Below are 26,555 nucleotides of genomic sequence, written 5' to 3'. Positions count from 1 at the left end.
ATCGTTAGTGCCTGGTGAATAATTTGTCGACCGACTATATCAGTGGTCCACATTTTGAGCAAAAGTGTTAGAAAATGAAGTAGTGGTGCCGATCATGTGTCAAAGGAAAGATACACATTCTCCGCCACATAGGGCTATAAATTGCCCTGCTAGAGTTGTTTAATACAGTTAGGCTCTGAATATATCTTAGGACATCTGGTTGAGAATTGTATAAATACGGCTTCAGAAGACAGATGTAAGACTTTCTAAAGTCCTACTGTTGACAAGTCAGCACGTCGTCCTGTATAGCTATATATCTGCTGCAGCACTTGGCGGTGCGGAGTAGCTGACTGACTTCCTGGACATAAGTTAAATTCTACATATAATAAGCCGTTACACGTGGCAATTTGCCATATGCTACTCACAAGTGCACGATACCAGATTGCTGCTGCCACGGTAGCACAGTATCCGTGTTTTCTTACAGCTGTAGGATACACTCGAGAATATTCAGCCAAATAAAAACATTTTGCCATTCAGCACGTAAACAATGCTGTCTACTTGTCCATTTCACTCATAGGTGTATGTGGTGTTTCCACAACGGACGTCTGGTCAGAGACATACTTGTCTCCTGGATAGTACACGGTAGACTGAGGAATTGTCGGCTCATCGAAGTCCACTCTCATTGACTCCATCCAACACAGCCCCTATTGTTACCTGCCCTCTTAATTTCACTGGAATTTGCATGTGCCTGAGTTCAGCTTTACAGATTCATTTATACATATGGAAACTAGGGGCACAATATCCTTAGCTTTGTCCTTGATGATCCCTTAGAGGTGGAAAACGAGTAGACAGCATCTCCAGATTCGTAGTACCAACTCGGCTGATATTTTAGATAATGGATTTTTCCAAACAAATCAAGGAAAATTAAGGAAAGGCCGTTAGTTTAAATAATCTTCACGGTTTATTGTTGCTTCTGAGCCCACTTACTTATTATACACATTAAAACATAAATGTCGGTGCTAACATTGAGCAATACTTCGGCAAACGTTGAATTTACGAAAAGACAATTTCCCGTAGAAGATTTGATATGCAAGTGCAGCTCAGTTTTTCGTTGCCAAACATGTCGCAGCATTACAAAGTCAGTACAGTTTTAACTCATGAACTGTTTTATGAGAGTCACTGATAATCGTTTAAGTGTACAGTAAATAAAAATAAAAGATGTTGGTAGCTTTAAGCTAATATCACTACTTCTGTATGATCTAGATACTTTTCCAACAGCCAAAATAGTTTCATCAGCGTAGATTATGTTGATACTCAAACAACATTACTATGCAGTATTGCATTTTTTCTGAACATGATTTTTCAATTTTTTAATATTATTTTAGTGTTTTAGAAATCCAATCGCAATGTTGGTATTAGATTTATGTGAATTAAATGTGTTTCTAAGTCGGATCTGGGACACAGTTTACCCAATTAATACTTGAGCTTTATTACAGATCAAAAGTTTTCACTTTATCTAAATGGCATTTTGTTTACTCGGTGCTTTACGATTTTCACTGACATATGAATTATCGAATGGTAATAACGTTTCGTAAGTACATTCACTTTAAATCTAATCATATATCAGATTATGTGTCAGTTCAACTGACTAATTAAAATGGGTGCCTTTTTATACACTAAGTGATCATTCCCCAAGAAAATCAAGTATTAGCCAGAAGTAAATTAAATCTGAAAATAATTTCTTTAGGTGTGTAGTTAGTAGCAAGCATGGTTGTAAAATCTATGTTCCATAAACCTTTTTTTTCTAGCGATCCTGGAGAACATGACGTAATTAATGATCAGAAATGTCGAAGATAGTAATTTACTGTGTATTTCTGACCCTAAAGTTTTCATTTGCTGACATATGAGTTCAAAAAACAGTATTCTAATATACGATATAGGACCTGTTTCGTTATATTACATTGCAGTCACGGTGTGGAGATGGCGGTCATTATGAAGCTGTAACCACATCCTGAGGTTCGGTACTTGGTCTTCTCGATGGTTCCACGCGAACATCAACGGTTTCGATGCCTTTATGGCCCAGAAACTCCTAGCAGACCAATTTGTTGCTGTTACACTATTCAACACGTCAGTCTAGTCTGATTTCTCTCAAGACAGTCTTTCTTCGTGAGATGTTTACAGATTTCATTTGCTGTTTCTTAGTCCGTGCAGCAAAAAGCCTATTTCTCTTCTCCAATACCTAGAAATAAAACCAGTTTGGAGATCTTTTATCATGTTTGTCGTGAAGACATCGAAACTCAGTTAGTTTGAGAAATAACACTGTCTCTGGTGAACAAGTCAGCTGTTTGATCATCCATATGAAAATTTTGCTACTTTAAATCAGTGTGAACACTTTCAAATTTTGTTGTGTGAGTAACATTCATTTCTTGGGTATTCTAATATATCTTTTCCTAGCACTTATGACTGAACATTTTAATCACGATTGATTCCTTTCATGTATCCTGACAGAGACGGCACGCATAGAAACAATGCTTCGTGTATTGGAATAATAACCACTATTTATGGCCGAAAGCAATTTGTTTCCTATTTTATTAGTGTTAGTATTGCGAAAGTATTACAGACACAAAATAAACACTGACAGCAATGGACAGTATTTGTGGTTTGTGCGTATGCAGCGGGGACCTGTTATACATGAATCTGTATTTCTCCTTTTCCCCGAGCCACATCTAGCCCATCATTTCATACATTCATAGTGCATTAATCTACTTGAGTTCTCAGTGTTTCTTTGATCTTTCTCGATTTCGTGATTCCTCAGATATGATTTTGTTTGGTTTTGAAAATAATCGTCACACATTATTTGTCAAAGTGTGTTCAATCTCTTCGTTACGTATGAGCGCAGTTGTATCTGAAAATACTTTATGTATTTGTCATATTACTTATTCTTTACGGACGCGTTCATTAACCCCTGTGGCATGTTACCAGATTACGTGGTTGAATGAGGTTTACTTAAATTCACTGTCCGTCAGTACTACGACTAAGTGAGTCAGCGATGCTGTACTCAGTTATTCCTGCAGAGCATCAGCTCAGTGCTTGCCTTCCCTGTCCCGCCACATGACAGAGTCCAGGATTGCATTCGAATACATCAATCGTCACTGAAACGGTTATTTATATAAGAGATACACCAAAAATGTTTTGTAAAGGCAAGGCGAGGACAACAATATTTGAAACTATTTACACTGAATTTAAGTAGTAAACCATTGAAACAGAGGCACCTGATGGATATAAATATCGCTGGCACTCACTGAGTAAACTCAAGAAAAGGAATGTATTATAGTTCAGCAAACAGTAGATACGATTTCCGCGATTACTTGGGTTATATATCATGATACGTATAATGAGCAGATGAAATGATTAGTCACCTGTAGTCAGAACTTACATATCGACAGAAATAAGAAAGGCAAATCGAGCAAAGAGTGTAACACTACTGTCGTAACCCGAAAATACCACACAGATTATTTACATCATGTTGGCTGTGTCGTACTTGCCAGTTCGTGGAGAAGGTTTCCTAGTTGCCCTAACTTAATGAGCTAGAAAACAAATATTTGAGGAACAGCAAGAGACACGCTCTTGAATCGAGGTATGGGGATCTATGAAGTAAACGTTATTACTGTACAAGTACCAGTGAGATGGTGGCTCAGGGCGCTACATGGCTTCCGTAAATTTTTGTACAACTTTTATTTCCTGTACGCAGAAAGTTGTCATATGCTACTGTTTCCGATGTCGTCAATCAAGCTGAGCCATAGTGTCACCTATGATGACGTCGCTGCTGACTTCTCATTAAACCAAGAGCTCTGTACCGTTGACGCGGTGTTGCCTGGGGACGGCCGCCGGCCCTCCTGTTACAGGCTGTGGGTGGGTCCGCGCCTCTGCGTGCTGCTGGCCGACCCGGAGCACGCGCGCGCCGTGCTGAGCGGCGGGCCGCACGTCAACCGCGACGACTACATGATGGACGTGCTGCGGCCCTTCACCGGCGAGGGACTGCTCGTCTCCCGTGGAGACCTCTGGAGGCAGCGCCGCAGGTCAGCACCGGTACCGCTCTACAAGTGGCTAATATTGGCCAGTGACGTAGCAACAAGCCTAGCACTGGTGTCCAGTAATCTATATATTTATCCATAGTCTATGTCTTCATGAAATTCTTTCCACCGTTGTATCAGCAGATAGCGTTGCCGCTCGGAGTAGCCACGCGGTCTACGGCGCCTTGTCACGGTTCACGCGGATTCCCCCAGTCGGACGTTTGCGTCCCCCCTCGGCCATGGGTGTGTGTGTTGTCCTCAGCGTAAGTTAGTTTAAGTTAGATCAAGTAGTGGGTAAGCCTAGGGACCGATGACCTCAGCAGTTTTGTCCCACAGGAACGTATCACCAATTTCCAATTTACCCGGTAGCAAGTGAAAGGAGAGCGAGTTAAGATAAGGATGTTGGGGAAAAAGTTCAGCTAATATGCTAAAATCCTCTGCTAGGATCTACCTTCATATTTCTCTATCTACTTCTACACCCACATCCACACTGTTACTTCCTATAGGACTATCATTTCCGCTCTTTACTGTTCCATTTGAAAGAGGTCAGGCAGGAGTAGCCGACCGAGACAGACGCAGCAACAGGGAAGTAACCACTTTTGTAACATTTACGAGTCCTAACCAGGAGCGAATTTTATTATACCATGTGTGTGCTTTGATGGTTCAAATGGCTCTGAGCACTATGGGACTTAACTTCTGAGGTCATGAGTTCCCTAGAACTTAGAACTACTTAAACCTAACTAACCTAAGGACACCACACACATCCATGCCCGAGGCAGGATTCGAACTTGCGACTGTAGCGGTCGCGCGGTTCCAGACTGTAGCGCCTAGAACCGCTCGGCCACAAGGGGCCGGCTGTGCTTCAATAATCTAGTTTCTACAGTTTCTGCATGTAAATTTAACATCTAATAGCCACTGTTCTCGCGTTTTCGTTTGCTTCGGAAAGTAAACAGATTTTGTGACATATTACAAGTTCCTAATCAGGGGTGAATTATTTAGTTTCACCTGAGTGCTTCGGTAGTTAGGTTTTTGAATATCTGCGTATTATTAGACATAGTTCCTGCGTTTTCGTCAGGATCTACAGCACGTGCCGATAGTCCATTTATCAGCATTGTTTAGTTTTCCAAGGTCTTTAGTATGGACAGGGACTGCGATTGTTGTGTGCGGGTGCGAGCCGTGTTGGTGACACTTCGCTCTCAGGTTCACGTTGTGATGGCTTCGGTTACACAGCTTGAGGCTGCAGTGGATGGGCACCCCTGTTGTTGGCCGGTCTTGGAGATCCAACGGACGTCCACCACGTCCGAGTCCTCTGATCGGTCCTCAGCGGTGGCCAACCCAGTTACTACTCGCACTGCGGCTGACTCCCTCACCTGTGCTCGAGTGGGAGGTCGTCCCAGGGCGAACCAGGTGGCGAAAGACTTCCCAGGCGGCCGCACGTAAGACCTCCCCGGTTTGTCTGTCAAACAGGTTCCAGGTGCTGTCTGTGGCTGACACTGTCGTTGAGCCAGATGCTGTCGCCTGTCCTGTTTCAGAGTAAACCACTCAGCCTGCAAGATCCTGGCAATCACAGAGGGTGGGATTATTGGTAGTTTGGAGCTCCAACGCTAAGCGCGTTATGGGACCCCTTAGGTACTTGGCTGACAAGAAGGGAAAGAAAATCAATGTGCACTCGGTGTGCATACCGGGTGGAATCATTGCAGATGTGGAAAGGGTTCTCCCGGATGCCACGAAGAGCACAGGTTGCAGCCAACAGCAGGTGGTTGCTCGCGTCGGTACCGATGATGTTTGTCACTTTGGATCAGAAAAGATTTTCTCTGGTTTCGAGCGGCTAACAGAAGTGGTAAAAACTGCCAGTCTTGCTTGCAAGATGAAAGCAGAGTTGACCATTTGCAGCATAGTCGACAGGACCGATTGCAGACCTCTGGTACACAGCCGAGTGGAGGGTCTAAATAAGAGGCTCAGACGGTTCTGCAGCCATGTAGGCTGCAGATGCCTCGAGTTGCGCCAAAGGATGGTTGGGTTTCGGGTTCCACTGAACAGGTCAGTTGTCCACTATACGCAGGAGGCGGCTACACGGGTAGCAGGGGCTGCGTGGCGTGGACTGGGCGGTTTTTTAGGTTACAGGGTCTCGGGAGAACACAAGAAGGGCTTCAGTCACAAAGAGTGCAGGCTGAACACAGGAGGAACGTAGATATAGTAACCATTGGTATAACAGTTGTAAAACAGTAGGGAATGTACCAGAGCTCCAAGCGCTAACAGAAAGCACGGATGCTCAAATCGTTAAGGGCACTGAAAACTGGCAAATGTCGAATATAAGCTCAGCCGAAATTTTTGCGGAGAACCCAACTTTGTTCCGAAAGGATAGGCTAAACACGGTTGGTGGTGGCCTGTTGGTTGCTGTAACATGTAGTTTAACTTGTCGTGAAATTGAAGTAGGTAGTTCCTGTGAGTTAGTATGGGCAGAGGTCATTGATGGCAACCGGAATACAATGATAAATGGATCCTTTTACCGAGCTCCCAATTCAGATGATACAGTTGCTGAAAGTTTCAAAGAAAACTAGAATTTGATTTCAAACACGTACCCGACTCATACGATAATAGTTTGTGGTGACTTTAATTTACTCTCGATATGTTGGTGAAAATACATGTTTAATTCCGGAGGTACGCATAAAATATCATCCGAAATTGTGCTAAACGCATTCTCTGAAACTTGTTTCGAGCAGTTAGTTCATGAGCCCACGCGAATAGTAAACGGTTGGTGAAAATAATCCTCAGTTAATAACGAGCATCAAAACTGATTCAGGGATTAGTGAACACAGGGTTGTCGTAGCGAGATTGAATACTGTAATCCCCAAAACCTCGAAAAATGAGTGATATACATACCTATTCATAAAAGCAGATAAAAATTCACTTAACGCCTTCCTGAGAGGCAATTTCCACTGATTCCAAATTAATAATGTAAGTGTAGACCAGATGAGGCTTAAATTCAAGGAAATATTATCGGCAGAAATTGAGAGGTTTATACCAAAGAAACTAACAACTGACGGAGCTGATCCTCGTTGGTACACAAAACGGGTTAGAACACTGTTGCGGAAACAACGAAACAAACATGCGAAATTCAAACAGACGCAGAATCCCCAAGATTGGCGATCTTTTACAGAAGCTCGAAATTTAGCACGGACTTCAATGCGAGATGCTTATAATAGTTTCCACAACGAAACATTGTCTCAAAACCTGGCAGAAGAATCAAAGAGATTCTGGTCGTATGTGAAGTATGTTAGCGGCAAGAAACAATCAATGCCTTCTCTGCGCGATAGCAATGGAGATAATATCGAAGACAGTGCTGCCAAAGCAGAGTTACTAAATACAGCCTTCCGAAATACCTTCACAAAAGAAGACGAAGTAAATATTCCAGAATTCCAATCGAGAACAGCAGCCGATATGAGTAACGTTGAAGTAAATATCCTCGGAGTAGTGAAGCAACTTAAATCACTTAATAAAAGCAAGTCTTCTAGTCTAGACTATATACCAGTCAGGTTCCTTTCGCAGTATGCTGATGCATTGTCTCAAAACCTGGCAGAAGAATCAAAGAGATTCTGGTCGTATGTGAAGTATGTTAGCGGCAAGAAACAATCAATGCCTTCTCTGCGCGATAGCAATGGAGATAATATCGAAGACAGTGCTGTCAAAGCAGAGTTACTAAATACAGCCTTCCGAAATACCTTCACAAAAGAAGACGAAGTAAATATTCCAGAATTCCAATCGAGAACAGCAGCCAATATGAATAACGTTGAAGTAAATATCCTCGGAGTAGTGAAACAACTTAAATCACTTAATAAAAGCAAGTCTTCTAGTCTAGACTATATACCAGTTAGGTTCCTTTCGCAGTATGCTGATGCATCAGCTCAATGCTAAACAATCATATACAACCGTTCACTTGATGAAAGATCCGTACCAAAAGACCGGAGGGTTGCACAGATCACACCAATATACAAGAAAGGTAGTAGGAGTAATCCACTAAATTACAGGCCCATATCGTTAACGTTGATATGCAGCAGGATTTTGGAACACATATGGTGTTGGATCAGTTGGAATTACCTCGAAGAAAATGGTCTATTGACACACAGTCAACATGGGTTTAGAAAACATTGTTCCTGTGAAACACAACCAACTCTTTACTCACATGAAGTGTTAAGTGCTATTGACAAGGGATTTCAAATCGATTCCGTATTTCCGGAAGGCTTTTGACACTGTACCACACAAGCGGCTCGTAGTGAAATTGCGTGCTTATGGAATATCGTCTCAGTTATGTGACTGGATTTGTGATTTCCTGTCAGATAGGTCAGATTTCGTAGTAAGTGACGGAAAATCATCGAGTAAAACAGAAGTGATTTCAGGCGTTCCGCAAGGTAGTGTTATAGGCCCTTAGCTGTTCCTTATCTATATAAACGATTTGGGAGACAATCTGAGCAGCCGTCTTCGGTTGTATGCAGATGACGGTATCGTTTATCGACTAATAAGGTCATCAGAAGATCAAAACCAACTGCAAAACGATTTAGAAAAGATATCTGAATGTTGCGAAAACTGGCAGTTGACCCTAAATAACGAAATGTGTGAAGTCATCCACTAGAGTGCTAAAAGTAACTCGTTAAACTTCTGTTACACCAAAAATCAGTCAAATATAAAAGCCGTAACTTCAACTAAATACCTATGTATTCCAATTACGAATAACTGAAATTGGAAAGAAGACATAGAAAATGTTGTGTGGAAGGCTAACCAAAGACTGCCTTTTATTGGCAGGACACTTAGAAAGTGTTACAGACCAACTAAGGAGACTGTCTAAACTATATTTATCCGTCCTCTTTTACAATACTGCTGCGCAGTTTGGGATCCTTACCAGATAGGAGTGACGGAGTACATCGCAAAAGTTCAAAGAAAGTCAGCACGTTTTGTACTATCGCGAAATATGGGAGAAAGTGTTACAGAAATGATACAGGATTTGGGCTAGACACCATTAAAAGAAAGGAGTTTTCCGTTGCTACGGAACTTCTCACGAATTTCCACTCACCAACTTTCTCCTCCGAAAGCGAAAATATTTTGTTGACACCAACTTACATAGGGAGGAAGGATCACTACGATGAACTAAGGGAAATCAGAAATCGTATGTAGAGATACAGTTGTTCATTCTTTCTGCGCGCTACACGAGACTGGTATGATAGAGAACTGTGAAGGTGATTCGATAAACCCTCTGCCAGACACTTAAATGTGATCTGGAGAGTACTCTTGCAGATGTAGAAGTAGATGTAGAGGTGCATGAAAAGGTCGGCTATCGGTAGGGCTCCGTACGAGCAGTAATTTCTCTGATTTTCCTGTCGTGGTCATTTCGCCACAAATATGTGATGGGATAGTGCATGAATCGTGAAACAATATCACAAGGGTATCTTTGGTGTGCTAAGGGTAACACAGGTCCTGAACGCGGGCAGCAGCCTTTTCAGTACCTGCAGTGGTAACAGTCCCGACGATTGACTGATGTGTCCCTGAAAAGTTATCCACTGTAAAGTTATCCAACAAGGCGACTTTATGCTCGTACTTTACAGGAACTTCCGTATCGGCCAGTCTGCTTCCACTGCACACTCACGTGCGGTTCCTGTATCGCCTTGCACACTAAACTCATTGAGGGAAACACGATCATCACTGATTAGTAGGCCACAAACCGTTCCTACGAAGGAATCCACCCACGTCCATTCACAAATTTCAGGCAATAGTTTGTGGGGCGGCGGATTGAACTATGTTTATCAGTTTTGTGTTGTTTATATATATGTTTGGTTTGTAGAATGTAAAACCAGTTCCTATTATTTAGAATGTTATTTATGCTGTCTTTCGCCGTTCTCAACACTGGCTCTCTAACTACAATATTGGCTACCAGAAAGTGATTAGCAAAAACGTGAAGCCTGTAATTAGAATTCCTAGTGCCCACTTCATCTGAGAATACACTTATAGTTACAGCTTATAGCTCTGAGGAGTTAGGTGATTGTCTGGGATTTATAATAAAAAAAAAAAAAAACAGTCGTGAAAAAAGTCCTGTATTCTGAAAGTCACAGATGAAAACAAAAGAATCCACACAATCCAACTAACAGAGCAGTTCAGAGTCTAATGCGCTGATGCCACTATAACTGTCCAAATTAAATATTTAAATGAATGCTCGCCATAATTTGAAGATAAGGTTCATCAAACGCCACGCTTACTAATGGTAGAATGTTTGTCCCGCGGCGGCACGTGAAAATACGACAATACGCAAACTGAAGATCGATAATTAAAGTCAACCCAGAATTAACACCTCACTCTAAAATGATTTCATGGTTACGCTTATCTCGAATAACTTAATACTGCATCCGAGGCTGTTTGTAGCAATGATACCGACGCGACGCGACTCCCGGCACAGATGGCGTGCTATTCAGCGTCTGGAGAGAACTGGGGCCTTGCTTCCTCGCGCAGCGTTCTTATATATAAAGCCGCGGTGCGGACGGCTAAGGGAACTCATGGTCAAGTCGGCTCTCCCGGCTAGCCGCTGGGCTAGTAATGCACCACTTTAAGTCATTGAATAAATCATAGCTTCTCTTGCTGATGGCTGATGAAGCTCTTAATTTAAATGTGCATTCAGCACGCAGGTAAGTATTGATAACAAAACTTTGACGTGGCTAAGTTAAATATTTTGGGCGAGAGAATTAATTTAATTACACTGCACGCAGTAGACGAGCTCTGAACTGGCCCTTTGGAGATACGCTATCGCTATAGTTTTATAGGTATTCAAATGAAACTTCTCACATCTTCACAGTCATAGAGGATCTCCAACCTACTTAAATATAAATATCCTAGCCTTATTTATTAGCCTACTTAATCTATCTTGCTGCCTTAAGTTTTAAGACAAAAACCAGAAAAATCATGAATTTCCACTAAAATCTTAAATTGTGAGATCCAGAAGACTGTTTTTATTAAATAATTATGAAAAATGAATCTAATTATCAATTTTTAATTCTCTAGCTCTTTTCTGTTGCGCCAATGATTTTTACAGAAAAACGTCAAAATTTCGGAAATGGTTAAAGTTATCGAACTGATATTCAACACATATTAATTTAGTATTACTCCTGACATGCTAGAAACATTTTAGATTATTTACTTGATTTTTAAAGTATTGCGCAACATTTATGACGTCAGAGCTAGTTACAGCGGACTGGCTGGCACACAATGGAAAGACTGATGTGAATTTACTATGGCGTGAGTAGGCTGCTTCCCTACAAGTTCCACCCAGGCCATGCTTTAGCTAACAAGCTATCCATAATTCTCACAAGTAGGAACAAGTTCGCGTCCAAGTGGACAAGGCACCTCCAAACTTATTCACGCCTATGTCAGTCTCCTATGGTTTTGTAGAGTATCATATACTCCTCCGGGGTCAATTCATATTCGCTGCGGTATACGAGAAGGTCACACAACTGGTAAAGCTGCTGGATAACGTTTGTGTCCCAGCAGGAAAAAGTTTCGACCTAAGCCCCTTCTCGTTCTTTCGATTCTCCATCAGCGACGGAGTGTCAGCCCCCTTTCTTATTTCAGGAAATCGACTACCTACTTGCAACAGTCGCAACTACATTCGAGCCAGGTCTGGGGCGTGCCACATTCTTCAAGCTCATGTCTCCTTGCGACCGGTCACTGTCCCTCGTTTCTGCCGAGCACGACACATTCCGGTCTCCTTACGGGAAACCGTAACACAACAGTTCTACCGATTCTAAAAGGCTCATGTAACCGAACCGTTTAGAATATGTAATTGGGTCACACCACCAAAAACCCATACGGATCCCTCCGACTGTATTGAAAATCTAAATCAACAGTAAGTGCACAGGCACAATTAGGAAAACCTACATTATACCAAACCCAGGAGAAATCCTTATAAAAATGCACGGAGGAGAATGTGTTTCTAAAATAGACCTGGGACGCACACACACACACACACACACACACACACACACACACACACACATACACACACACCAACTACATATAATTAATTTTTAATTTTTCTCTAAGACGATTTCTGACATTGTGGCAGAAATAAATTACAGTAGACCCAGACCTCCTATTCCGTCCAAAACTGTTGGCAAGTATTCCTGCAAAGGTTCCCTCGCAAATTCGTGGTCACTCTGCCCCATTTCCAGCCTGCTGGAATGTTTGGCTGAAAGGATTCGCATCTCTTTAACATGCTTGATCTTAGTAACCATCTGAGATATCTTCCGACTATACGATTTTCTAGACGTACCTCTCGTTGCACAATCTCTTTAGACGACGTAATTGTCACGGGAGCTACGTGCCAGTACAGCTGTGAATCTTTGGCACGCATTTTACTACATTATATGATGCAAGGCTAACGTGTCTCTTAGACAAGCACCAGTTTTTCCAAGAGGAAGTCGAGACCCTGACGCACTTGCAACAAAAAGAATGGATCTATCCTAGGAATGTAAGTGTAAAAACAAGCGACTCCCTACATCGGCCCTGGAATCACCACACCTGCAATTTTTTTTGGGAAAGTGAATTATTATTCAAAGTTTCTGTCACAAGTGTTCCATAGAGTACAGTCACTCAGTCACCTGCAAATGAAAGATTTCCAGAACCATAATGTGGGCTCGCATTCAGGCAGTTAAAGACTATACTTCGCTCAGCATCGTGCCTCTCAGTGTCACGTCCGCTGTCTCTGAGCATGAATGTCTCGCCTTGGAGCGTCGATGTGGTATTGACGCAAAGAAATGATTTAGTGATCAACACTTTCACCTTTTCATCAAAAACGTTGACGTCTTACCTCAGTCAAGAAGAAACGAATTAGCAATTATATTCGGAATCATAAATTTCCATGCGTAGCTATTCAAGAGGAAGTTCACTTTCATCACAAACCACAAGTTGCTGGTAGTGCTACTGGGCCGCCCTCCCGTCTACAAGAAGCGGACGGCAAAACACCTCCAAAGTTACTAAGATCATAAAATTATACGACTAAATACAACCTAACACGGCAAGGTGCCAATTCGGATACACTGTCTCACCTTCATGCAGGGCCGGAGCTAGGTGTTTCTCCAGCAGAAAACCTTATGTTTCCAGAAACACGCAGAAAGCCGCAGACCTAGGAAAGATTTCACTTAAAAGCAGTTCGAATAATTGACACGCCGACGGGACCCGGTCCTATGAAAAGTGATGCTCTATCGGTGGTCCAAATTCACTTCTACAAACAGATATCCAGAGTTTAAAATGAACAACCATTAGCTTAAAGCGTCACTAACCCATAAATAATACGCATTTAAAGAATGAAAAGCGTGTAATGGATCAAATTATATTACTATTTCGGACAAGGCACAGAAAGGTAGAAATGCGGAACTCATGGAAGAGTTGGAAAAGTTTCCAGATTATGACAAATAACGAAATTTCATCTAAAAGGAGCAAATAGATCCAAAAAACAAAAAGTATTTATTGGAATTTTTCGACATATGTTGTTACAAGGGCCAACTGATTGGGACTATGGCTATGGCAATTACAGGTTAGCGACGGTTTACTCTAACGGTTGCTCATGATTACTTACCGTTTCATTTTACATGCCCTTGGAGGTTTATCTTTGACTGGCACTCTTACATCTAATTCGTCATGATTAATCAACATTCGTGAGTGTTATACACGGTGGGGCAAATAAAAGTGGCCCGGAGAACAGAATAATAGGGTACAAAGAGACACAGCAGAGAAAAGGAAATTGTGACTACAGCAGACGTTGAAAGTGATCGCCATTGATCTCTTGGCATACTCGGGCCCCAGCCAGCAACTTGCTGAAGGCGAATGGAAGCTGGACTGCTGGAACTGCTGCAGTCTCATACGAAATGTTCTGCTGCAGTTCTTGAAGACTAGGAGGGTTGTTTCGATGTACCTTAGACTTGAGGCGTCCCCTCAGAGTGTAGTCGCACACTGACAGATCAGGTGACCTGGGTGGCCAGCTAGGGCCACGACCAGACTGACCTCTGCTAACAACTCTGCTAGGGTTCAAGATTGTGCTAGTATGCTCCATGGTTTGGTCGGCTGTATGGGTAGTTGCCTATGCTGTTTGAACTCACTGTAGGTCTTTCCTTTCTCCGTTAATGCTGCCATAGACTCACGTCAAGTCGTATTTACTCGTCCGGGTCACTTTTCTTTGCCCCATCGTGTATTTCAGAGAATGTATTCTCTCTCTCTCTCCCTATATATATATATATATATATATATATATATATATATATATATATATATCTGTGTGTGTGTGTAATTCTTGCTTTTTAACTCTAAGTAACGCTAGTACATTATCTACAATTTTGAAATATTCTAGCTACCTGAAATTTTCTCCTATCTATGACGTTTGACAACAGGTAGTGCGTAATAGGCTTTGTCCGAAACCAGTTGCTTATCATAAACCAAATTAAACACCGATTACAGATCACAGACATTGTTTCTGCACTTTGCCCAGGGTCACTAGCAGCACCATCACCCTCATCGTGCTGCGAGCTACGAGAAGTCTTCGCATGTGCTCAATCTTTATGAAGTGCATGCTTCATAGGATTCCTAAACGCCTGACCCGTGTCGCCACTTAAGTTTTCTCCTATGTTCAGACATAATATTGTGTTTATTTAACAGGCTGTTCTTAGCCGCGACAGATTTTTCAGAAATCACTTCAAGTGATGGTAATGTTCAGCACAGTGATCAACAACAGTCGTTCCATGGTTCATGGGGAAAGATCCTTTATAATCTTATTAATTCTATAACCAAAGCAGTCTTTTGCCTCAGTAACGTGTAATAACGTTATTTACGACGACGCACTTGCGCAGCTTCCACACTCAGTAACAGAACACTATTTTATGTGCTCACATACGCTACCCTTTTGATGTTTTTATTGTTTTGTATCCATTGAAGACAGATGGCGAAGTTATGCCGGGATCACAATGGATTACGAGCCAACATATTTTTTTAGCTCCACATCACATGTAATAACTGAATAATCTGTTACTAACGTGCAGAGTGAATAATACATTCCAGCTTCTGATCCACATACCAGCAAATAAAAACAATAACATCATTGAAACTTCCTGGCAGATTAAAACTGTGTGCCCGACCGAGACTCGAACTCGGGAACTTTGCCTTTCGCGGGCAAGTGCTCCACCAACTGAGCTACCGAAGCACGACTCACGCCCGGTACTCACAGCTTCACTTCTGCCAGTACCTTGTCTCCTACCTTCCAAACTTTACAGAAGCTGTCCCGCGAACCTTGCAGAACTAGCACTCCTGAAAGAAAGGATATTGCGGAGACGTGGCTTAGCCACAGCCTGGGGGATGTTTCCAGAATGAGAATCCTTTCTTTCAGGAGTGCTAGTTCTGCAAGGCCGCAGGAGAGCTTCTGTAAAGTTTGGAAGGTAGGAGACGAGGTACTGGCAGAAGTGAAGCTGTGAGTACCGGGCGTGAGTCGTGCTTCGGTAGCTCAGTTGGTGGAGCACTTGCCCGCGAAAGGCTAAGTTCCCGAGTTCGAGTCTCGGTCGGGCACACAGTTTTAATCTGCCAGGAAGTTTCATATCAGCGCACACTCGGCTGCAGAGTGAAAATCTCATTCTGGAAACATCCCCTAGGCTGTGGCTAAGCCATGTCTCCGCAATATCCTTTCTTTCAGGAGTGCTAGTTCTGCAAGGTTCGCAGGAGAGCTTCTGTAAAGTTTGGAAGGTAGGAGACGAGGTACTGGCAGAAGTGAAGCTGTGAGTACCGGGCGTGAGTCGTGCTTCGGTAGCTCAGTTGGTGGAGCACTTGCCCGCGAAAGGCAAAGTTCCCGAGTTCGAGTCTCGGTCGGGCACACAGTTTTAATCTGCCAGGAAGTTTCATATCAGCGCACACTCCGCTGCAGAGTGAAAATCTCATTCTAATAACATCATTTACTGCTTCGCATATTTGTTGTGTACTTAAAGACGACTGTATTATAACATATTTGACACCGACAATTATTAGCACAGAATGGAATATTTCTTACACCAATGGCAGAGAAATTAGGTACTTTGAAGCTTTTAATTTCGTCAACGAAAAGCTCGGGAATTATACAGAAGCTAAATAATTAACTTTTTCCGACGAACGCACAAATGAGAAAAAGCCTATAATATAATTTACATTATTGCTTTATAATTTTTCAGTCAACTACTAATTTGTATACATTGTATCCTTCATGAAGATCTTTTGTTACTCCTATTAGCCCGTTTGCCAACGTTTGTGAATTTCGTTAGTGGTGTCCTTCAAAGATTCTCTGTTAGAGAAAATTTTTGTTTCTGTTTCATTATCCTCGGGAGTGACAGTCGTGGTATCCTGAGTTACTGTGCTGCATGACTGTTTGATGTACTGGGCTCCTCAATGAAGAGAGTTCGCACTTGTTTCACATTCGGCAGGTTTTCAGCTGAGGCTGGCCCTTCCTCGAGTCATATTAGGATTCGGTCTTTTCAGAACAGTCACACACACACACACACACACACACACACACACACACACACACATATATATATATATATATATATATATATATATATATATATATATATATATATATATATACACATATACATATGAAATTTGCCTTCATAACTTTACTTCCTTTCAATACCGCAATGTCACGGAGTGATACCAAGGTGGTGCTGCTCTTAGATCAAGTGTACTGTTGAATGAACGTCTGACTACAACACACTATGTCAAGAATTTGTGTACAATGTCTTCATGATAAACCAAATAAGACGTAATTCCATTCTGCAAAGTGAAATGAGACATTTATGAGTTAGCTAAAGGATTTTCAGAGCTAGAATACAATAATATCCCAAGGAGACTCAATTATTGCATATGATTAATCCAAAATAGGAAAATACTTTCTAACATCTGCTTTGTGCCACTCTATGAGTATATATCCATCAAGTGAAATTTGGGGCCATTCACCGATCACCACCCAATATCAGAGGTTCGAGGAGGACGTTTGAGCCGCCATGGGTGAGGATGGCCCTAAAACAGTTTCCATGACCCCACAACCACACAACGCATCGCTGTCGAGGAGTAAATCGATCTAATTTCCTACTAGCTGAATGTCTCTGATTTAAATTTTCATGAGCGTACATTTTATTCATGCACAGCTCATGTAAGTAACTCTCATGTAAGCAAGTCGTGGTTTTTCATGTATACACGCTCACCCGAGAGAAGGTCGTGCTTGCTACAAATGTCTCCACTGACAACAAAGAACTGTATGTCTGAGTCTGAATGAGACATAGTCGTCGATGTTGTGTAATGTAGTAACCAGGAGTGAGAGACTAATCACTTATACTAGTGTAAAGTGATTAAGGTAAATTACAGTCAAAATATTTCGAGTGCCTTTTGCAAATACTGTCGAAGTTCATTTCATTCATTTATCATTGTTCTCCGTCAGTTTTTATGGAGGAGCTACAGCTCATACGACGGATATTCATAATGATTTAATTATACGCTCGAGGAAATAAAGTTGAGGAACTAATTTTTAATTTTTCACTCATATTTGGCAGCAGTCCTGTTACACACTGAGACCCACATATCACAATTTCGCAGCGTGTAGCCAGAGGAATCGTATCAAAATGGCGCAGCCCATTGATAAAGCGGAGAATCAGGTGGTGCTTCGTTTCCTGCATTTCGAGGTGCACGAAGCTGCTTGCATCCACGCTTAGTTGGAAGAAGTCTACGGTGAGAATGCACCATCATTTGACAGTGGTGAGGTTGCGTAGACCATTCTAGAACGATCAGACATTTCTTAATGACGAAGAAAGAAGCTCCAGACCATCTGTCTGTGAAGAATCGGGAATCACAACAGAATCTGTATTCGTAGTGTTCTACGACCGGTGTACCGCAATCGAGGCGACAGTGGTAAACCGGAAAATGCAACGGGGAACGGGACTCAGCATCTTGCAAGACGGTTTGGATGTCCCCGCTGGATTTCTCAGCTGCTCAAGACAATGACATTAACCTTCCAAATGGCGGCCAACTCACAGAACTTCTTCTACCTCCTAATCACTGTAGATGAGTGTTGAGTGTATGGCTACAAATTTGTCACAAAGGACGATGGTGTAAGCTATGGAAACATGTGTTTGCAGCACTGCCGTAAAAGGTGAAGACCCAGCCATTATCAGGCAATGTGATGCACTGCCCTTAGGTCTTCCATGTGGCGATGCTTACAGACAATGCACATAAGGGCCGAAACCCAATGGTCTCACGGGATGCCGTAAAGACGAAGCTGCCGAGTGAATGTTTTTACTATTTGGCAACGCCCAGCTCGTTCTGAGTAGGACCCAGTAACACAGTCTGCATTTTTTGGCTATCAAATTTTGCTCCACCACCGTTTTATTCTAACACAGCACCTAGTGACCCTTACCTGTATTCTCGTATGAGGATACCACTTCGTATCAAGCGTTTCGAGGAAAGAGATTTCCGAGGTATATCGTTACCTGCGAATCCAAAATGTAGGCTTCTACAACCAACCTCCTTGCCAAGTCATCCATTGTTGGGAAAACTGAAGGGTCATTGTGTAGAGGAGGACCAACTCAATTACGAAGTTTCCTGGCTATAGCGACTTGCCCTCACATCACAATGAGCGTAGATACTGTATGTTGGCTGTTTATTAAACTACCTTGAACCCTGTCACTAATAGGACTTAGGACAGACCGTGAGGTGATTATTATGTTAAGAAATGTTTTCGGAAGATGGACCATGTCAGGAAATGTAAAATAACACATGCGGAAATGACATTATGGTCAAAGCATTTTCCTCCGTGCCTGTCTCAGTTCCACATGTAAGGAAAACTACGATATGCTAGAAGAAAATCTACAGGTGGTTATCAGCTTTCTCTGTATGTGTAACCGGGAGTGACACTTAAGAGTACGCTTCCCTTGACTAGGTTAATTAGAACGAATTGTCACATTTTTGTGGAATACGTAAATGTCGTAGAAAGATAGATTTTCATCAGGCGCTTTGACGAAGTGACTCGTTCGAACACATGGAAACCGTGATATGAACCTAACGTTCATCAAACCTACGACAGGCGAAAAAACACATGCTCCACCGTATGTTGAGAAGGAACTAATACGAAAGGTATACAGTGTGATGCACAGTCGCGAAAATAGGTTAACAGTTTATCTCAAGTAGATCTGTTATAAAGAGATGTATCTAGAGATTAAATTAATAAATTTTAATATGATTTGCATTATATTTCCTTAATTCCTGTAAGTTACACGTTGCAAAATGTAATACAGGTAATGCCAGTGCTCAAATAAAATTAAAAAAAATGTTCAAATGTGTGTGAAATCTTATGGGACTTAACGGCTAAGGTCATCAGTCCCTAAGCTTACACACTACTTAACCGAAACTACCCTAAGGACTAACACTCACACCCATGCCCGAGGGAGGACTCGAACCTCCGCCGGGACCAGCCGCACAGTCCATGACTGCAGCGCCTGAGACCGCTCGGCTAATCCCGCGTGGCTAAAAATAAAAATTCTAATAAAAGTTGCAGCAGAATATACAGTATGTCTCAGGATTTTCTAATAAATGCATAACGAAAAAAAATGTTGCAAATCTCGTTGAAAGACTATGCCTACAGAGAGACCAAGAAACGTTTGTGAGATATAATTTGAACATTTCTAATTCTTCTTGGCAGTGACGACAGAGACTGGGAACGAAATTGTGGAGTAAAAACGTCTTGTGTAGCTTCTGTTACAGTCGAACAGAGTGAGGTGACTGGAGAGAGAACGCTCGCTTGACTCAAGGCAACAAGTCAGGTGTTCGAAGTTTATGGTCCGTGGGCGAACACCTACATTGAGAAGGCCGAGCAGCACTCCTAATCGAGCGGAGGTCAGCAGCCCCACTCTCTCTGCAGGAGTGGCTTGCTTTCGCTGCGTGCTGTGCTGTGCCGCAGCGGCATTCAGACAACCTTTAAGCTCGCTTCAGTGCGTACCACAAGACAAGTTCATTTAAGGATATGTAGTGTTACCGATTCACCTGCTTTCGAAATGACTTACTATTGATTCTAATTATGATTCTATGATTCTTGTGTTTGCAACAAATCATTTTATGTGTGGATGCGTGTGTGTGTGAGTGTGTGTGTTTGTGTGTGTGTGTGTGTGTGTGTGTGTATCAAATACACGATCTCATTAATGGAATGAACAGTCTAATAAATACAGGATATGGACTGAGAATAAATAGAAAAGAAGCGAAAATAATGAGAGGTGGCAGAAATGAGAGCGGCGAGAAACCTAACATCAAGGTTGGTGGTCACGAAGTATGAAATTAAGAAATTTTTCTGCAGCAAAATAACCCAGGACGAAAGGAGCAAGGAGTATATAAAAAGCAGACTAGCAATGGCAAGAACGGCATTCCTGGCCAAGAGAAGTCTATTAGTATTGGACATAGGCCTTAATATGAGGAAGAAACTTGAGAGTGTTCGTTTGGAGCACAGCATTCTATGATAGTGAAAACAGATCATGGGAAAACCGGAACAGAAGATAATCGAAGCATTTAAGAAGTGGTGCTACAGAAGCATGTTGATTCTTTGGTGGATTTGTAATACTAGGAATGAAGACGGTCTCCACAAAATCGGTGAGGAAAGGAATATACGGAAACCACTGAGAGGAAGAAGGGCTGGGATGGTAGGACATCTGTTAAGACATTAGAGTATAACTTCCTTTGTACTGCAGGGAGCTGTAGAGGCTATAAACTGTAAAGGAAGACTGAAATTGAAATATATTCAGGAAATATTGAGAGCATAGGTTGCAAGTGTTAGTCTGATACGAAGAAGTTCTCTCACAAGAGGAATTCGTGGCGGCTCGCATCAAATCAGTCAGAAGACGGATGGCTCAAAATAAGTAAACAAATAGATAGATAAATTTCATGCAGACTAGGTTTACTGCTTAAGTGAGAAACAATGTCAGACTATGTTCTGTCTACATTTATAAACACGTGAGTATGTGAGATATCAACTTGTTAAACTGCAACATGTATATGCGATTTAAAAGTTAGAAACTTGTCACTGTTAGCTAGCAAAAGGTACGCTTTAGTTCCAACAGTCAGATTGAAGATATGTTCGCATAGTGAGGAACACTGAACGCCTGTTCTGTTTGACGTGTTACAATGTAATGTGTGTAGATGTTAGTAATTAATTAGCCCAGCCTCCATTTTAGTTAATTTTTAGACAAATCAGTTTATGAAGACTAGTTAAGACGGCGAAGCCTGTTGTAAAATTTGTGCTATCTGATACTGAAAATATAAAGAAAATTCAAAAATGTTTTGTTATTGTTTTAATCTTAACGTCAAAAGACTATTAAAGAGCACAGCAAAACGTACGAAAGTCTCACTCTGATATTAGTAACTCAAGTTGAGAAAGGGAAACGTAGTGAACATATTTCATTGTGATATGTACAGCGTGAGTGTGCGTTGTTTCTGTTGTTTTTAATATGATCAGTCGGATGAGAGCTGTAGCGCTGAGAGCAACTGCGAAATTATGTGCAGATTGAGGTTGTTGTTCGGTCTGCTGCCACCTAGGTCTTATCTGAAAGAGATCGCATTAGGAGCTAATGTATAAATAAATCGATCAGTGTGTATGACCTTTCAGTTGTCTGTGTATAGTAACTGATATGGGACACTGGGAATAAGAGATTCCGTTTGTGAATACAGGGTGTATCAAAAAGTTAGGCGCAAACTTACACTGCTGAAAGTACACGCCGGCCCGGGTGGCCGAGCGGTTCAAAGCGCTACAATCTGGAACCTCGCGACCGCTACGGTCGCAGGTTTGAATCCTGCCTCAGGCATGGATGTGTGTGATGTCCGTAGATTAGTTAGGTTTAAGTAGTTCTAAGTTCTAGGGGACTGATGACCTCAGAATATAAGTCCCATAGTGCTCAGAACAATTTTTTTGAAAGTACACGATAATAGAAGCACAAACGTCCCAGTAAACACGGGTCCGCAAACGAGCAGCTTGCGAGATAAACACGACTGTATGGTTCCAAGCCGCCACTATCGTCATTGTAAACATCGTTCTAGTTAGTACACATTTATTTGATGCTTAGACTTTACTAGTGAGTTGTACATCGCAACTAGTTCACATTTCGCGTATGGGGTACCTGTTAAAGGAGGTGTTCGAAGTGTCTTACTTGCATCTGTATGCGATGAATTTCGAATCCTTTCGGAAGCCCCTGCATCATTCCGGAATTCTTAACAAGCATGTACAACTCTCTGCTCCAGATCTTCAACTGTGTTAACGGTGTACTCTACACTTTGCTTCTGAGGTGATCCCTGACACAAAAATCGAAAGGATTTAGGTCTTGTGATCTTGGTGGCCCAGGTACAGTTCCATCTATATCTATCAATCTTTGACCGATCTTCGCGTAAGATGCCGTCTCACACCAGCAACAAAATGTGCCGGAGCTGCATCATGGATGTATGGATGTACCACATACTATGACGTTGCTGAAGGGGAAAATCATCTAGCAATCCTGGAAGATGACGCCGCAGAAAGCTATTGTACCTCCGTCCATTAAGTTCTAGTGGAAGAATGTGTGGCCCAATGAGTTGATCGCCTAGTACCCCTCACCACACATTCAGTAAGAAACGTTACTGATGTGATGACTCATGAACAGCATGTGGGTTTATTCCACACCACAAATGTGTATTATGATAGTTAAACACACCATCACTCGTGAATCCTGCTTTGCCTGTAAATAAAATGTTACATGCGAAAGAAGGGTTGACTCTAGGAACAAAGTCCGCATCATTTAGACACTGAACGCGTTAGAGGTGGTAAGAGTGCAGTGAAATGCGATGTAAAATTCTGCATACGCTACTGTGGTTTAGTACAGACACTTCTGTGGAGAGCGCTCTACTGCTTCCAACACCATATCCTCAACCTCAGATGCAATGCGAGCAGGCCTAGCTCCTGCTCTGCCATGTGTAAAACCCCCCGTGTTCTTTCAGGTGCTGATGGACCCTTGTAAATGTACGACTTTCGGGATATCTTCGATCACGATATGTTTCTTGGTACAAGCACGCAGCCTCCCGTGCATTGCCATTAGCCCTACCGCACATGAAATGCGTATCCGCATACTCTTCGTTACTGTACAGTTCCATTGTAACTGCAACACAGCACACGTGGCACTCCTCAGACGCGATTGATACAATATTACACTGTATACTGCATCCGTCCTGTACGTTCTGCGTGTATGGTGTGATTACAACTCCACCTCTCGGAAACGTTCTGTTGTGTAAACAGTGAACATAGGACGGCCTCAAGTGAGCAGGGGGAAACGAGACGATGTTACAAACAATTCCGTCAGTGGCGGCGTGGAACCATACATCCGTAATTGTCTCGCAAGTGGCTTGTTTGCGGACCCGTGTTTACTGGCACGTTTGTGCTTCTACTAACTTGTACTTCCAGCCGTGTAAGTGCGCGCCACCCTTTTTTGATACACCCTGCATGTCTCCTGTCTTATAACGGAACCCGTTAACTGGTTAAATTGCACTGAAATAAACCACAATTAAATATACAGCACATATGACAGACTAAATTTCCTCAGTCTAAAAGAATGAAGGTATTGTAAATTGACTGTGCTGGTCCAGAGAAAGTCTCTTTTGTGTTACTAAATTGTATCACTCCCCTACCCTCCAGCTGTGCATCGTTGAACTGTGTGAAATCTGTTTTGCACAGTGAACTGAACGCGCGTATTGAGTCGTTGCATTATTGCATTATGACGACGAATTACACATATTTGTAGTCCCTGACCACGTTTGCACAATATTACGCGAATTTAGTGATTATAAAATCCATGAATGCTAAATTTTTATGTCACCACAGCCTTTTGTAACTGCCGAAGGGCAATTTATTTCTCGTGAGAGGACACTGTAACCAGGGTTTAAGCTTCTGGCATCGCTTGGGCACCGCTACTGGTTGATTCGTTCGCTGTGAAGCTCTCCTCTGCCGAATATACACTACTGGCCATTAAAAGTGCTACAACACGACGATGACGTGCTCCAGACGCGAAATTTAACCGACGGGAGAAGATGCTATGGTATGCAAATGATCAGCTTTTCAGAGAATTCACACAAGGTTGGGGCCGATGGCGACACCTACAACGTGCTACATGACGAAAGTTTCCAACCGATTTCTCATTCACAAAAGCAGTTGACCGGCGTTACCTGGTGAAACGTTGTTGTGATGCCTCATGTAAGGATGAGAAATGCGTACCATCACGTTTCAGACTTTAATAAAGGTCTGATTGTAGCCTATAGCGGTTGTGGTTTATCTTATCGCGACATTGCTGCTCGCGTTGGTTGAGATCCAATGACTGTTAGCAGAATATGGAGTCGGTGGGTTCAGGAGGGTAATACGCAGCGCCGTGCTGGATCCCAACGGCCTCGTATCACTAGCAGTCGAGATGACAGGCATCTTATCCGCATGGCTGTAACGGATGGTGTAGCCACGTCTCGATCACTCAGTCAACAGATGGGGACATTTTCAAGACAACAACCACCTGCACGAACAGTTCGATGACGTTTGCAGCAGCATGGACTATCTGCTCGGAGACCATGGCTGCGGTTACCCTTGACGCTGCATCAGACAGGAGCGCCTGCGATGGTGTACTCAACGACGAACCTGGGTGCACGAATGGCAAATCGTCAAATATTCGGATGAATCCAGGTTCTGTTTACAGCATCGTGATGGTCGCATCCGTGTTTGGCGACATCGCGATGAACGCACATTGGAAGCGTGTATTTGTCATCGCCATACTGGCGTATCACCCGGCGTGATGGTATGGGGTGCCATTGGTTACACGTCTCAGTCACCTCTTGTTCGCATTTACGGCACTTTGAATAGCGGACGTTACATTGCAGATGTGTTACGACCTGTGGCTCTACACTTCATTCGATCCCTGCGAAACCCTACATTTCAGCTGGATAACGCACGAACGCATGTTGTAGGTCCTGTACGGGCCTTTCTGGATAGAGAAACCAGCACATTCTCCAGATCTCTCACCGATTGAAAACGTCTGGTCAGTGGTGGTCGAGCAACTGGCTCGTGACAGTACGCTAGTCACTTCTCTTGATGAAGCGTGGTATTTGTTGAAGCTGCATGGGCAGCTGTACCTGTACACGCCATCCAAGCTGTGTTTGAATCAATGCCCCGGTATATACAGGCCGTTATTACGGCCAGAGGTGGTTTTTCTGGGTAGTCATTTCTCAGGATCTATGCACCCAAATTGCACGAAAATGTAATCACATATCAGTTCTACTGTAATATATTTGTCCAATGAATACCCGTTTATCATCTGCATTTCTTCTTGGTGTAGAAATTTTAATGGCCAGTAGTGTATAACGGATTGTTGAAAGCGTTGAGTCCCCTCAAATCTCTGAACTGTGCTTAATTACACTTACATTGTGATATACCACCCTATACACTAATATAATGACGACGAACTACGTATATCTGTAGTTCCTAACCACGTTTGCATAATATTACGCAATTTTAGTGATTATAAAATCCATGAATAATGGATTTTTATGATGACCTGAATATGTGTTCTCAGTTTCCGAATAATACTTTATGCATGTAAGAAGTAGACTGGTCTCCTGATTTCTGAATATAGCGAATTAGTTCCTTTCCACGTCCTTTGGTAGCTGCTGTGACTGTAACCAACCCATTTTACACTTCCGACAAGACGCCTGCTGATCTTGTATTCAATAAAGAACAGGTTTAGAGAGATCCCCGAGTGGATATCAGAGTACTACCTGTCAATGGTGGCTCTAGATTACTTCCAGTTTTCCTTCTAATGTCCTTGTGCACTCTTTCTCAACTACAGTTCAGTGATTAGATTTTCAACGGTTTTACGTTGCCAAATTCGTAAAATTCATTAATCGTTAGCTAAATGGTCAACGTCTTCATTTCAGTGGTAATCCACGTAAAGGTCGGCGTTATTTCTCTGTAACTTCTGTGTACCGTCTGAGTCATAATGTCAGCAGTGTAATAGCTCAATTTACTAATCTGCTTCGGATTTCCTATTTGAATCAGCTTTGATGGATGTCTGCCGGAGTTATACAAGTTTTTTAGCTATAGACTATACTGTACAGACAGAAGAAACTGACAACTCTAGCTTCGTTTCGGACAAAGAATGGGTCAGTTAACGATGTCATGAAAAGCATTCGAGTTTCACTAAACTTATACAGTGAATCAAAATATAGTTTCAATTGTTTCCAAATTTAAATTGCAATAAAGAACAACACGTTCTTTGATAAACTCATGACAGTTCAAAAGTATTCTCAAAAGTATATCAGACGACCTGGCATCTGTGTAAACTTGATAGTTCTTTTGTTGTTACAAGATGTGAATATGCTAAAACTCGATACTTATTTGGTAGATAGATAGGTAGGTATATACGGGGA

At 42.3% G+C, this 26,555-nt stretch overlaps 1 protein-coding gene across 1 annotated transcript in view; it reads left to right on the top strand.

The window, feature by feature from the left end:
- LOC126484901 (cytochrome P450 4V2-like) overlaps window positions 1-26,555 on the top strand; it is a 113,831-nt gene that overhangs the window by 23,811 nt on the left and 63,465 nt on the right. The window contains exon 2 of the mRNA XM_050108501.1: window positions 3,885-4,058. Within this exon, the coding sequence (XP_049964458.1) occupies window positions 3,885-4,058 (174 nt within the window). The remainder of the gene's footprint in view (window positions 1-3,884; window positions 4,059-26,555) is intronic.

Source organism: Schistocerca serialis, chromosome 6 (genome assembly GCF_023864345.2).
Source record: "Schistocerca serialis cubense isolate TAMUIC-IGC-003099 chromosome 6, iqSchSeri2.2, whole genome shotgun sequence".
NCBI classification, from domain to species: Eukaryota; Metazoa; Arthropoda; class Insecta; order Orthoptera; family Acrididae; genus Schistocerca; species Schistocerca serialis.
Note: the sequence above shows the minus strand (reverse complement) of the source record. Positions and strands in the feature narration are given on the sequence as shown.